The sequence below is a fragment of the Gambusia affinis genome, linkage group LG06, assembly GCF_019740435.1.
Source record: "Gambusia affinis linkage group LG06, SWU_Gaff_1.0, whole genome shotgun sequence".
NCBI classification, from domain to species: Eukaryota; Metazoa; Chordata; class Actinopteri; order Cyprinodontiformes; family Poeciliidae; genus Gambusia; species Gambusia affinis.
Window position 1 is genome coordinate 2431811 of NC_057873.1, and position 15238 is coordinate 2447048.

Here is a 15238-nt window from a genome sequence, read left to right on the forward strand (position 1 = left end):
CGATCCTTCTCTGCATCGTCCAGGTGAGTTTTCACCCTGCAGACGCCCTGAGGAACACCAGGCAGCAGCAGCAGTACCAGACTGTTTCCTGTAGAAATGAGCAGAGCCCGGAAATCATCCGACACCATCTGACCCGATCGCTTCTGCAGCCGCCGCAGCACAGCAGAGGTCGAAGGTCACGGAGTCGGAGATGAGGACAAGACGGACAGAGATATAGAGAGGTGGAAGATGTGAAGATAAAAACCACAGACAGTTAACAGCTGCAGCGTAAAACAGAGAGACAGACAGAGAGAGAGAGAGACAGAGAGAGAGAGACAGACAGACAGAGAGAGAGACAGGCAGCTCGGAGCAACAGAGACCCCTGGTGGACAGACAGGAACATCACAGCTGCTGATCGCCATGCCGACGACCCATAGACACCGGACAACCGGGACCGACTGAGCAGGAGGGCCGGCTGATCGCTGACCAACTTAAATCTACAAACTGACTGTTTAAAATAAATAACTGAGGAAATGAGAAATAAATAATTTCTCTTCTTATGGTCTGTAAAATACGGAAGACTTTTACTGCCAGAGATTGGAAATAAATTCACGTCGTTACGAGAAACTTTCCAGTTTCAACAACGTTTAAAAAAAAACAAAACAACTGATTTCTCTCTCAATAAAACCAAAATATTTTCTTAAATAAGAAAAGTAGTAAAAATAAAATTTTTAGAAGTCTAGAGCAAACAGAGAGTCAGAGGAGCGTTATTTTAAGTTTCTGACTATAAAACTTGCTTCAACATGTTAACATTGTCAAACTAATTTTGACAAAACGTTTTAAGAAACTCGCCTTTAAACAACTTTCTCGTCTTGAAGAGATTCGGCTCCTGAATTTATTTCCAAGCTCCAGCAGTTAAACGTTTCGGCACTAAAGGGATTAAAGTCCGTCGTTATTCTGCATTTATTACAGTTTTTAGAGAAACAGCAACGTAAAGCTCAGCCCCCCCTCCGGACCCGGCCGACCCCCCTCCGGACCCGGCCGACCCTACCTGCTTGTCGTTCTCCACATCGTAGCCCAGACTGATCAGACAGGCCTTGAACTCCTCCGCCTTCAGGCCCCCACTGTGATCCTGCAGTCGGCCAGACAGCCGTCAGAGCAACACATCATGAGGATGAACGGAGAACGAGGGATGGATGGAGGGATGATGGATGGATGATGGAGGGATGATGGATGATGGATGGATGGATGGATGGAGGGACAGACAGACGGACATTGAAGGATTTTAGACGTCAAAAACAAAATCACAGCAGACACAATGAATCTGATGACAGAGTGACTGAAACACGGCGGAGGGATGAATGTGTGACCTTCTCATCCTTATGATGCTTCCAGTTTAACAAAACCACAGAAAGCGACACCATGACACGACTGGCCTAGTCAAAGCAACTGAAAACAGTCTGCTGTCAAAATCAGACTGGAAAATAGAGAAAAACACGAGTAAATCTAGAAAAATCTAAAGGAATTTTGTTTGGCATTAATAGTTCTTTGCTTATTGACGCTCCTGCTGTTAATTAAAGAGAGGCAGGCCCACAGCCTCACAGAGCCACCACCGTGCTTCAACAGTAGGTCTGAGGAGTTTGAAATAGATTTACAAAAACATTTATAGGGATCAAAAAAGTATCTTTTAAATTTGAATTAATAAAATATTCATCCTTGGTTTCCTGCTTCCAGAAGGAAAGTTAATAATATTTCTGATTTATCACAGAAATCCAGTTTTATTATCTGATCAAATCAGACGGTTTACAACTCAAACAATCAGCAGAAGAAGAACGACGACGTCCCACAGCCCACCTCCGTTTATGGAAATCAAAATGGCCGCCGCGAGTTTAAAGCAACTAAAAACAAACTGGCTGCTAGCCGCCGTCTGATCATCTGCAGCAAATCTCAGAAAAACACCAGCAGATATTTAAATGTGTAAAATCTAAAGCTTCCTTTAACAAACTGTTCTGGATGTAGATCAAGAGGAGAAAGGAGCAGCGAGTGACCCCTGACCTTGTCAAAGTGGTTGAAGGAGGCGCGGTACTCGAACAGCTGCTCCTGGCTGATGCCTTTGGCGTCGCGGGTCAGAATCTGGTTCTCCACCTCGTTGATGGTTCTGGCGATGGTGGTGAGCAGCTGCTCCCAGCCCACACGGAGGTGCTGCAGCAGAAAAACAAACCGTTACCGACTGAACGACGCGCTGCGCCGCGTCTCCGAGCGCCGGCGCCGTTCAGAACGCCGCGCCGCGTCTCCAGATGTTCATCCGTTCATCTATTAAACTGACCGAAGATGAATGCATAAACTAAAAACTGGAGCAAAGACATTTTTAATAAGCGTATTTCTGAGCCTCTTTATTATTAAATTGGATTTAATTTCAGATTCTTGTGTAACTTTTCTTCAGGTTAACTTAGAAAGTGATCTGTTATTGTTACAGGTTCGTTTTCTAAACTACAGAAAAGTTACTGTTAGTGAAGCTCAAATGTGAAAAATTGGACTTATGTTGATGTGTGATAGTAACTCTGCTGTTAGATTTACCAATGTTTTATTTTATCTTTTTTAATCTAATAAAAAAAAATCAGATTTCTTTTCTACGTATTTTCTTATGATTAATTGTAAGAATAATCAATAGATTTCTCGATTACTAAAGTATTGATTACAACAGCCCTGATACTAGGTGATCAGATCTGTCCACTGCAGGGATTCTAAATGTCCAGCAGGGGTCAGGGGTCAGCGTCCAGCGACGCCTCAACGCTTCAGTACTGTAGCAACAGATGAATCTCATCTATTTCCTTCAAAAATCGGACAATTTGATTGGTTTTATTTGAACTTTTAGTACTTTTGATTCGATTTTGATCAAATGTTGGAAACCCTGAGTTGGATAAACTTTGCTGCAGTAAATCTGATGCTAACTGAAGTTTTTAAAAAGCCGCCCAGTGAGTTTTGGGGGGCCGGCGAACCTCCATGGTGTAGGACGTGTACTGGTTGTCAAAGATCAGCGCCTCCTGGATGTGCTGGTGGTGTCCCTCCAGCTTGTTGATCTCCGGCATGTAGGACATGATGGTCTTCTGGTACTCCTTCAAGTCGGTCAGCTGGTCCTCCAGGGTGCCGTTCATCTCGATGGATATCCTGCCGATCTCCTGCCGACACAAACGGAGCGGTTACGAACCGAACCGGCCGCCGGGAGCATTCGCCGGCTCGGCGGCCCGTTACCTCCATCTTGGCCTGGATGTAGGCGCCGACTGCGTTGGCCTGGGCGGCGAACGTGGCTCTCAGCGTGTCGTTGGAGTTCTGTTTGTTCAGCTCGTGCTGCAGGGCGTTGTCGCGCTGCGGCACCATGGCCATGGCCTGCAGAACACAACGGGAGGCGGGAAACGCTGATGTGACCGGATTGGAAAAACGATACGATTACACAACGAATCTGAAAAACGGACCAGGACTAAATCCAAGGGTTTCACACTTCACAGGTCAGGAAAAGGTTTAAATTTTTAAAAGTATATTAAGGTGGTCAGTTATGCTAGTTTGATTGTGAAAACCTTAACATGTAGATGTGCTGCAGACGTCAGTGCAGCACAACCTGAAAACAACCCCAGGATACGAGTCAATGCAGCGTAATGGCGCCTGCAGCGTCGCTAGCTGTAGCAGCTAACAGCCGATGTCCAGAAATCTTCTGCTAAACACGTTTACACAGCAAAAAGAAAAACTCAACACCATCTTTAGTTTCCCTGTAAGGAAACTTCTCCTCACTGGGAATTAGTTTTAAAAAAAATGAATGGAACTGGAAATAAACCCCCAAAAAGATCCAGAGAATAGAAAGATAAGAAGTTTTAAGAGAAACTAAACAACGTGATAAAACCTGAGGAAGAATCAAACCGTCATGAAAGCAGCAACAACCAGGCCAGCCCACCTTCTCCCACTTGCTGTCGATGCTCTGGGGCGTGATGGTGGTGTAGGGGTTGGCGCTGCTCAGCTTGATGCCGTTGCTCTGGGCGATCCTCTGCACCTCGGCCTGGATGGCCTGGATGGCCTCGCGCTCCTTGTTGGCCTCCGGCAGCGTGGACTTGAACTGCTCATGGGCCGAGATCAGACCCTGACAGGACAAACCGGAACATCAACACCCCGGCTGGAAGTCGACATTTAGCTCCTTTTTCATGTCTGGATGTTGTTTGTATTTATGTCTAATTTAACATTTGATGTTCCTGTTTCTACTGGATCTGTAGCTGCGTCTCAAATACAAATGTGTGTAAAAGTTTGTCGATATTCTGATAATGTCAAGAAAAATAAAAATAATAATAAAAACAAAGCTGGTTCTGCCACCAGTCATTTTTTTTATGTTATTTTTAGCACCTTTTTTTTATCAGATTAATAGAAAGAAAACAATAAAACTAAATGGGAACTCTGGGTTAGCGTTAGCCGTTAGCCGGCTAGCGGATAAGCAGTGCTGTTGCGCAGAGCTAGCAGCTACCTGGATCTCCTCGATGTTGTGGACGATGAACATGTCCTGCAGGTCCTCCATGGCGCCCTCCATCCAGTTGTTGAACGGCGCCGCCCTCTTGGCGTACTCCAGGTAGAGCTCATCTATCGACTCCAGCTGCTTCTCCGTTCTCTGGAGGCCAAAAAACAAGATGGCCGTCAAAACGGATCAGACAAAACGTAAAGCTTCTTGGACTGTTTATTAGGAATCGGTACGGAAACAGCGTCAAAGCTACTGCTTTAAGGTAAAGATGAAGAACATGGAGGAAGTCTATAACAGTCCCACAGCATGATGCTACCTCTACCGTGACTGGTGCAATGTTGGGTTGAAAAGCTTTGGTGCTGTCAAGTTCATTAATAATGGATAAAAACTTTAAGATTAAAATGCATGAATCAGAAAACAACAAAAAAATTTTAGGGCTAAAATGATTAATCAGATTAGCTGTGATTAATCAGATTAATTATACATTAAATTGATTAATCGTTAACTAAAATAGTTTGAAAAAAGGCATTTTGTTAAACCAGCTTATTTAGACCAATAATAAAGTTAAAACTTTTAAAAAATATTTACATTTAAGATAGAAAATCCTTTTTCTGTGAATATGTTCTACCCAGAACCCAGCAGGTCGCAGTTCAAAGTGGTTCAAAGTTTTAGAAATCCCACATTAAGCACCTTCTAATCTCCACTTACTAATCAGTTAATCTAAAAAAATAATCCCCGATCAGTCCTAAAGTGTAGATGTTAAGTCCAGAACAGTTTCTCATGCTAGGATTGTTTTAGCATTTGCTAAATCTGATCAAGCATTCACCGAAGGAGTGGAGTTATTTAATTATTGTTTTTTCTCTTTTAAAAATTAATTAATTTGTTCATTTGCAAGTTTAAAACCATTTCTAATATTACATTTAAAAAAAATAAGTGGTTAAATGAAAGATTGGCAGAATGTGCCAATTAATAAAGTCCAATTAATTGATTAATCATCCAAATAATTGCTACTTGTAGCTCAAAGCTAACGGCTTCTGACCAGAGCTGTTTGCAGACAGGCAGCACTTTTCCCATCATGCAACGCTGCAAACCTCCCAGCTGCAGCCCGGTTTGAGTGTTTTACCTCCAGTGACTCTTTGCGCCTGTGGGTGAGCGATCCCAGGATGTCCCACTGTTCGCAGATCTTCTGGCAGCGAGTGTTGACGCTGGCGGCGTCGTAATAGTCCAGTTCACTGTTGGACGCATTGAGGCAGAAAGTTACAGCGCCCCCCAGGGGTTAGCATGGCCGTGTGATGAAGCTCTCCACTTTCCCTTACTTGAGCTCCTGAGCAATGGCGGCGATCTGCTCCACTCGGTCCTGGTGGGCCGCCAGGTCGCTCTCGAAGGCCTCGTGTTTCCGTAGCAACGCTTTCACCTCCGACAGAGAGGAGGTCTCGTAGTCTTTCTGGGTCAACATGGCTTCCTTACCTGCAGGCGGATTTAAGAGTCATTCATTCACCCAACGGCAGATCAAACCTGACGATGTTGCTTTGATATCAACACTAGGGCTGAAACGATTAATCGATTAATGGTGATTAATCGTTTATTAAAACAGTGAAGGATTAAACATTAACTGGAGCATTCAGATTTTAAAAAGCACATTTACTGAAACGCCACTCTGTACATCTCACTGTTAATAGTTTTGCCACCAACTGTTCCTGCTTTTAAACTGAAAACTAGTTTAGTTTAAACTGAACAAAATTATGTATTTAAAGTGAAAAACCACTTAAAATTATTTTATACATTAGGAAAACACTAAAATATGAAAACCAGACAATTGAATTCCTTAATAAGAAAATGAACATATTGCAATAACAGCATTTCTTTAGAGAACATTTACACATGAGAGAGAAAAAACATTTCAGCTTCAATCTTTATTTTAACCGGGTTAAAATTCAGTAAAAAAATCTATTTAGTACCTTTTTGTTGTCAAATTATTCATCAGTTAATTAAAAAAATAAAACAGATCAGCTCTGTAAGGCATTAATGTTAAGACAAAAGATCTGAGGTTTCACATGATGTTGGAAGTGTTTTCTAGCAGCAGATTAATTTATTTGCTCCTTAATTTATTTATAAGATTATACAAAAAGATTTAAGTGGTGAAATGAGAAATCTGCAGAATGCATCAAAATAATAGTTCAAAATTTTGAGTAGCTAATAGCAGTTAAAAGGAATAATCAGTTATTAAAATAATCGATAGTTGCATTTAAGTGAAGCATAAATCTGAAGCATAAATCCATTAAACTCGGCGTTGTACCGTCAGTCCAGGATTCATGGATGGCGGCTTTCTGGTGGAACTTCTCAGCCAGATGCTCCAGTCTCTCCAGACGCCTGATCTCACTCAGGATCCACTCCTCGTATCCCTTCTCCGCTCCCTCCAGGTTGTGCCACGCCGTGTTTATGTCCTGCAACAAAACAGTTACCAACAGGTGAACAACACTGTCTGCACCGCAGCTTTGTTTTCATGCCATAAACTAGAGGTTCTGCATTAATCTGGAATAATTATTATTCCAGAATGATTTTGGAAATCAGAGGAAATTCCTCCCAGTTTTAAAAAGTTAGCATATTTGGTCAGTGGCTAACATGTGAACCATTTGACTGGCAGCTTAACAGAAACTTTAAACTTAATTCATGTTTTTTGGTTTTTTTTTTTTTTTTTGCATAGTTGAAAATTTTAACAAAATATTTACTTCAGTAGGCAACTTTCCCTTTAAGCTAGCATTAGCATTTTAGCATTTGGAAACTTTTTTCTTCATTTTTCCACTCCCTCTGATTTTCCTGTGTTCATACTGAGTAAAGACCAACTAGCACCACAAAATCTTCAAGAATAATAAAATTCTAGTTTATGTTGACCTTAGATTGGGTTCGGTCCATTTATTTCTAGGTGCTGGTAATGAAGGACGTCAAACGCTGCCTACAGGTTTGCGTACAGATGAACTAGTTTGAGCCTCGGCCCCATCGGGCTCATTCAACACGAAGGTTTACGTACGGACACCATGCGTCCTTCTGACGGCATGAAGGCAGGTCTGTTGCTCAGTCTCAGTTTGGTCTGCAGAGTGTTGAAGCTGATCTCCAGCTGACACTTTTCCTGGACCTGAAACGGGACCGGATCGTTCAGTAGAGACAACGTCAGGCGGGTCAGACTTTTAACGAGCTCCGGGTAAAAACGCCGTTTGCTGCTGGACCTTGGGTGGTTTGTGAACTGTGCGGTAATCTCTGAAGTCCTCCTGTTTGGCCTGCAGGTCTTTCACGGTTTTCTCCTGGGTCCGGTTCTCCAGCCAAGGGATCGTCCGACGAATCCACTCTAGCAGCTGGATAGAAGTAGGAAGAGAAGCCCAGAAAATGTAAAAAAATAAATAAATACATGGATAAATATACGTAACGTTTAATGAATGGAGCGTCGAACTCACGTCGCTGGCGAGCTTCTCGTAATCCTCCATCATTTGTTCATTCTCCTGGTTGACAGCCAGCACTTTGCAGATGCGATTAGCAGCAGTTTCAGCCTATCAGGAAACAAAGAGTCACTAAACTCCAACTTAAACTTTGCTCCAATCATTTCCAGCAGACATTACAATCACAAAGCTCAGCTGTTTGGATTAGTGCCTCTGGTTTTAATAACTACTCTGTCTCCTTCCATTTTTGTGAAAAAATATTCCACACGCAGGCAGTTAATGTTTTAAAAAGTGAAACTGTCTACAATAAGAAGCTCCTGATGGCATGCAGTCGCTTCTGATGATTAGTTCAAAGTGCCACAAAAAAAATAAAAATAAAAATCAGTGTTGAAACTCCATGCGTCTCCCATCCAAACGTGGGAATCAAATCCATCCATCTAGTTACAGATTTATGGAACGCTGAAGTCCACATCAGAGCGTCTGCTAGGAAATAAAACTACCACTGGAATAAAAGACAACACATTCAAATAATCAAAACCTCCACTTTATCATCCAGAGGATAAAATAAGTTCAAAATATTCTACTTTACAATGAATATTCATCTTTGTTTGTAAAGTGAGAACAGCAGGTAGAAACCAGAGTCGCCTGCTGGGTTTTCCAGAAACAGACTGAAAAACCCAGCAGACGTCAAAAAGCAGAAACAGAACCGGACCGGTTGTTGTTGTTTACAGAGTCCCCATCATGTTTACACATTAATTTACAAATCGACCTCAAATATTTAAAACCAGGGTTGAAACTATCAATTATTCATTAATGGACTTTAAGAGTCTGTATATTAATGATTAATCGATTACTAAATTAGTTGGTTTCAAAAATCTATCAACTAATCATGTCAGCCCTAAAGCCCTTGATGCTTGGCCCAGTTTAAATTACAGAACCCTACGGACCAGAACCACCAGAACCAGAACCAGAACAGCTTCGTTCCCACAGCTGTCAGACTTCTGAACGTCTCCTGACATAAAACATAAACTATAAGGACTGAACTCCCTTATCCGCTCATACAACTATAACACACACACACACACACACACACACACACACACACACACACACACACACACACACACACACACACACACACACACACACACACACACACACACACACACACACACACACACACACACACACACACACACACACACACACACATCACAGACCGTTTTCCTCACACACATATGCAATCTGTAAATCTTATCTACCATCATTTATCTTGTATTATAAACCTACTAATCCATATATAATCCATTTCCTAACATTCTTGTATAATCTGTATAATCTGTATAATCTGTATAATCTGTGCATAAAGCTCCCATATTTATACACAATACCTATATCTCTTGCTATAGTCTTGTACACCTGTAGATGAATATTTATATCCTGTATAGACGTCTGATAGATGCAAACTCTCGTTGGTTGTACTTGTGACAGTGCAATGACAATAAAGTTAAATTCTATTATATTAAATAAAAGCTGGTTTAGGTGCAGCGATATCAGCTTTCTGATGACCAAGTTTGTAAAAACAATTATTTGAATAATCACGATTAATCGTTCCAGCTCTGAAATGGTTGCTGTATTTAGCCAAGTTTAATAAATTAAAACTTTTCAGCCTTTTGATGCCTAAATTAGTTGACAATTATGTAAAAAATGTATTAATCATGATTAATCGCCTCAGGCCCTGACGTCATGTTCTGATGCATGAAAGCTGGTCCTGTCCGTTTTAAACGCGTCGACTGATGGGGACTCTGCGGCGGTTGCAGGATTTTCTCGGTGGAGGTGTTAGTGTGATTTGGAAGCGTGAGGAGCTCACCTTCTGTGCGCCAGAGAAGGCGTGATAGAAGCAGGAGACATAGGTCATAATGGCCTTCTCATCCGGCCGCAGAGTACCCACGATGTCTAAAGGCATCCCCAGCAGAACAGAAACAGAGGTAAAACAGAAAGAGTGAAGCCAAAGCTGAAAACACCCAGAGCTCAACGCTTCCTGGCCCCCAGCAGGGGGCCCCCAGCTTCAGCTTCCTCCTACAACTCAGATCACCTTGAGGGAAGAGGCACCAGAGAGGTTTGAGAGGCTGGGACACGAACCTGAACGAGTCTGCAGATTGGAAACAGATCTGCTGCCAACGAGTCGTAATCCCAGAACTCTGGGTCTAAATTTACCGTTTGGAAATCCAGAAACGCTGCAGCAAATCCGAGAAGGAAGCTGCTGATTCTAAAAATATGTTACAACAGCAACTTGGATCAAAGCCGGTGCGCTAACGGTGGAGAGAAAACTTCAGATTTTCTTCTCAAACAAAAGGAGGAAGAGTCACAGTGAAGCTCATCGACTGATAAACAAATGAGGGTGGAGAAAACAAAACAGAAAAAATAACCTTTAGAGCTGCAGCCAACGACTATTTTAGGGTTATTTCTCTGATCAATTAGATCTAAAAATGGAACATTGTGGGAATTTTCATTTAATCACTTAAACTTACTTTATACAATGTTAAAAATGCTAATAACTGGATTCCTTTTTAACTGGAAAATGTTTGATTTGTAACAAAGAAAGCATCTGAAACTAAAAACAGAATAATTAAATTAACTCTTTCTGCTGTGATTCTGATCTGATTGTTATTTTTTTTAATAAACAGATTAATAATTTAATCGCATAATTTGCTTAATAGGAGCATTTTACAGATTTTCAACCAGGTGAAACTAAAACTGCCACTTGAGTTTTGGTAGAACAGATTTACAGAAACAATCCAAATGAATTGTGTTAAAATAAAAACGCCTTCATGCTCAGATTAAATACAACAGAAGAACTAAAGACATCCTGGCATTTAGCAAACAGGAATCATTTTACTAATTGTATTTGACAGGGAGGAAAAGTGGCTCTTTTTCTGAGGAGTTTGTAAATATCTGGTTTCAACTGTAAACAATGTTTTCCAAATTTAGGATTTTGATAAAATGTTAGATTTCACTTTATTAGAAAACTGTGCAGTTGGAATATCAATCATTTTACAAACCATAAACTCTGAAATTAAAGAACTTCAGTATTTTTATAAACTCTCTATACAAACAGGTTTAATTAGGAAAATTTATTACAAAATTCCTTGGAAATATTTCACAAAACCAGCAGTTGTGATTGTGAAAATAAACTCTGGATGGACGGCTTCAAAACGTTAAGATGTTCAGGAAAGAGGCGGCTGATATTCCCAGTTTGACCACTAGATGTCAGCGTCTGCTTCAAAGTGACCCTTTGACCTTCCTGTTGCTTCCTGTCAGTGCAGAGCGGATTGGGCGGACTGGTCATCGTTTTGTTTACTTGGCACTTTGAACTCTTACAATTCAGGCCATAAAGTTTCTGAACTGAAGCTGAAAAACTTTTTTAAAAAAGAAAAAATCCAACTTTCAATCATCAAGTTTGAGACTTAAGCAGCAGGTTTTTTCTGCAGACTCATTTCAGAACCGACTCGTTCGTGTCCCAACATGTGCAGCGTCCGTGCTGAGCGGGTGAGGCCATGCTGGACAGGAAGCGGTCGTTAGTAGGAGGAGGTCAGAGGTCATGTCAGTGGTACCTTCTGAGCTCCAGAGAAGGCATGGTAGAAACTGGACACATAGGTCATTATGGCTTTCTCATCGGGACGAGCGGTGTTCACGATGTCTACGGGGAGACGAGGTTATGAACAGAGACACGGCTGGCACACGGCTCAGAGCGGATCATAAAACATGTAATTAACCACAAACAACAGCGATCAAACACAGATTAGTCCTGGAGACGTCTTATCTGGAAAAAACAAACAGATCAGGCAGCAGAGTCACATGCATCAGGCTGCAGCTCCCGTCTCACGGCTGCTGCTCAGGTTCAACCCCGACACTGAAGGATGATGGGAAGGAGCAGAGCAGGAGGCGCCGATTGTACCGAAAAAACACCTTTTTATCAGGAAAAATACTCAAAAACTGAAAGGTTTGAGCTTTTTACTGGCAGGAATAAAAATTTATTTACCGATTTATTTTATTCATTTACAGTTTAAAATGAACAGCAGAGTATTCGGGTCAGGCTGAGAAAATAAGATCAAATTATGAGAATTAAATAATAACAAGTCAGAATTACAATAAAGTCAAAATACTAAAAAACGTTGTAGTTTTATGACTTTATTCAGATTTTGTTGCTACTTTAGAAATGTTACGACTTTCCTCACTTATTCTTCCGACTTTCTCACAATTTAAGTTGTGCAGAAACGACTTTATTTTCTCTTACTGATGCCCAAAACTGAACATGTTGATGCAAACAAATTCTGAATGGAAAGTAGTTGGAAGGAAAAAACAATTCTTACATTTCCTCCGCCTTCGCTGATTAACAGGAGACAAACAGGTGATGCTTTAACGTCGTGTTCATTTACGAATCAAACGGCTGAACAAATAAAGAACCTTGAAGATTAACAGAAATAAATAAAGTTTGTGCCACTAAATCCTGACGAGCTAAAAGAGAAACAAAGTTGCATCACTGGATCTGGGATTCGCTGAGAAAACTTGCCGTCATGCATAAAGTGAACGTTTGTGCAGGAATGCATGGTTTAACGTTTTTTAATCTCTATATTCTGCTTAGATTTGCACAGCAGTCACAGCTCTAAGTCTCGTCTACTGGATGATTCCACCCAGGAAGGAAACGGCCTGACCCGGATCCCTGCATATTGACTTAAACTAAAACTTGATACAGGCTCTTCCGGCTCCCTTCACACCATCCTGTAAAAAAATTATATTTTTTGCAGCGTTGACCTAAAATGGCTCCAGTAAAACTGGATTTACTGGTCAGGGACTGCAGTCACATGCAGAGCAGCAGTAAAAGTCACTTTCTGCAAACTCAAGCAGTTAATGATTAAAGAAACTTTCTCAGAATTAACAGTCAAAAGTTTCCCAACCGATTTTGAACCTCGTACCTTCAGCGTCCAACATTTTGGGGATGTCCAGGTGCTTCTCAGCCACCTCGAAGGCATTGTTCAGGTTAGTGATGGGGTCGTCCTGACAGACAGAGAACACAGTGAAGTCAGTATTTCAGTTCATATGGAGGGCAGATGAACTCTGGGAAATGTTTCCGTTTGAGTGAAGAACCTTTCTGAGGCTGTCGTAGTCGATGAGGTCGGGTCTGTGTCTGTGGATCAGAGCGTTGAAGGCGAGGCCGTCCTTCCAGCTGACAGGAAAGTTTAACAATTTATGGATTAACTGCATGCAAACATCAATAGGTTTCTCCTAAAGAATACTCCAGCAGGTGGCGCTCTTTGAACAGACTTACAGGAAAAAGAATCTAATTAGATTACTGCAAAATGTGAGCCTTGATTAGGTTTATTGTCTCATTTCATTAAAAAACTGGCAAACTAATTACAAAGATTAGGAAGCCAGAAGCTCAGGAAATAAAGCTTTAATCCTGCAAGTTCTCTGAATGATTTTAGAAAACTGTCTGTAGTTTTAAGGCGCTCGCTACCTGATGTGGAAGTTTTGCACGTTGACGTTCTTGTAAGGCGCAGTTTTCCTCTGGCACCACAGGAGGAGACCCTCCTTAGCAGAGGTTTCTGCAGGGAGGAAGAGGAACAGTCTTCATCAGCTTCGTCCAAATGTGGACACTCCATTCATTACAACTTCAGGTAAAGGTTAACATTTATACACCAAACATGGAAAAAAACGGCTCAGCGTAATATCACAGACGGAAAAATGGTGGTAACATTAATCACATCCAGGGAGAAATTAATCAGTTTACCAGAGAAAAAACAGAAAAAGTTAATAGTTAGGATTGTAAACTGAGCTAAAACAGCTCAGAGGGAAGATGGGACAAGGCTAAATGCTAACGTAGCAGTGAAGTAAAATGGGGCGGAGCCTGAGCTGAGAAGAGGGCGAGGCTTAAAGGGCGGGGTTTAAAGGTGGAGCCAATAGAGCAGAAATTAAAAGTTGAACTAGATTACAAAAGCAAAAAAATGAATAAATAAAATAAAATAGGTAGAGCTTATAATCCAAAGAGTTGGCATAGAAAAAGGCGGGAATTAAAGAGTTCGTACACAACAGAAAAAAGCGGGACGTACAAAGATCGTAAGGAATAAAATACGACGGCGCTAAAAAACGAAGCAAGAAAGGGGCGGGGCTTACACAATTACAAACAGCAGAGTGCAAATGGGGCAGAGCTGAACGAAAGCTAAAACAAAACTTAAAGACAAGAGAAACAGCAGAGGTACAAGAGGGCGGGGCCTAGAACCAGTAAAAAAAGAAGAAGAGAAGTGGGCGGAGTTTAAAAAACATTCACAAATTTGACTTTTGTCCCAAATGTTTTGGTGAAGACCTGCTGCTGAAATGGATTAAAAATGATTGATCCAGTAAAATCTATTCATGCTTTCACATCGCCTCTCAGAGTGAAACGTTTTCACCAGGTAGCATCTTCTACCCAAAGCTGATCCCACATCATGATACTTCCTGTACCAGGGCACCAAGCGATGAGCGCCACAGACTGGACTGGGATCCATTTGCCACCATGATCATAAAATCCCCTGAGCTGTGAGTGAAACAGACGCCATGTTCCCCTCTGAGTGCATCAATGACAGAAACATCAGCAGACAGTATTCTGCTTCGCCATGCAGGTCAGATCTGCTTTTCTCCACCGATTCTCACCTCGCACTGCGAGTGGGAACAGCTTGTTTTTCATTCTGCTTTCCACAATAAGCTCTGAAATCTGCATTTATGTGTGAAATCTACTGCTCAGGGTAAAAAATGAATAAATTAAACCCTCATGAGCAGCAGAGGCGTTGGAGAGTGTTTCTCCTGATGCTCGATTATTTCTACTTTATTTAGATTTTATTAATTCAGGAAAACAGTTTAAACAAAACCTGACCAAATGTCAACAGGAGGAGAGAAGGAAGCAAAAAGGAAAGAACTGAATATCTTTAAATATACGACTGATGAGCTTTAATTCCTCTTTTTGTTTTGCTGTTCACCCGTGGAAGGACATCTCTGTACCTTCCACAGAGATGTCCTGGATGGCGAAGCGGAGGATGATGGTCCAGATCATTCCCAGAGTCATCTTGGCGTTCCCGTCAACGATTTCTGCACAAAGAAGTCGGACACTTCACAGTTAGCAAGATTAAACAAATCTAGGAAGCGATTAATCAGATTAATCGTGATTAACTGATTAAGATAATCAGAGACCAGTTTAGTAATCGATTGATCGTTAACTGGAGTATACTGATGAAAAACTGTCCACAGACAGAGCTGTAATGAACTCCAAACTTAATATAACATTCTTTTTAAAAAACCC

At 41.4% G+C, this 15238-nt stretch overlaps 1 protein-coding gene across 4 annotated transcripts in view; it reads right to left on the bottom strand.

Annotated features, from left to right (window-relative positions):
- actn4 (actinin, alpha 4) overlaps positions 1 to 15238 on the bottom strand; it is a 60571-nt gene that overhangs the window by 2770 nt on the left and 42563 nt on the right. The window contains exons 4-21 of one of the 4 annotated variants that reach the window (XM_044120028.1): positions 14941 to 15027; positions 13424 to 13511; positions 13054 to 13132; positions 12882 to 12963; positions 11520 to 11605; positions 7924 to 8016; positions 7699 to 7824; positions 7503 to 7607; positions 6771 to 6918; positions 5791 to 5941; positions 5598 to 5706; positions 4484 to 4624; positions 3926 to 4108; positions 3232 to 3366; positions 2979 to 3158; positions 2035 to 2181; positions 1031 to 1111; positions 78 to 143 (exon numbers count right to left, since the gene is read on the bottom strand). In XM_044120028.1, coding sequence (XP_043975963.1) covers positions 78 to 143; positions 1031 to 1111; positions 2035 to 2181; positions 2979 to 3158; positions 3232 to 3366; positions 3926 to 4108; positions 4484 to 4624; positions 5598 to 5706; positions 5791 to 5941; positions 6771 to 6918; positions 7503 to 7607; positions 7699 to 7824; positions 7924 to 8016; positions 11520 to 11605; positions 12882 to 12963; positions 13054 to 13132; positions 13424 to 13511; positions 14941 to 15027 — 2087 coding nt within the window. Of the gene's footprint in view, positions 1 to 77; positions 144 to 1030; positions 1112 to 2034; positions 2182 to 2978; positions 3159 to 3231; positions 3367 to 3925; positions 4109 to 4483; positions 4625 to 5597; positions 5707 to 5790; positions 5942 to 6770; positions 6919 to 7502; positions 7608 to 7698; positions 7825 to 7923; positions 8017 to 9775; positions 9862 to 11519; positions 11606 to 12881; positions 12964 to 13053; positions 13133 to 13423; positions 13512 to 14940; positions 15028 to 15238 lie in introns of all 4 variants that reach the window. The other 3 variants (XM_044120029.1, XM_044120027.1, XM_044120026.1) reach the window with 3 other exon arrangements.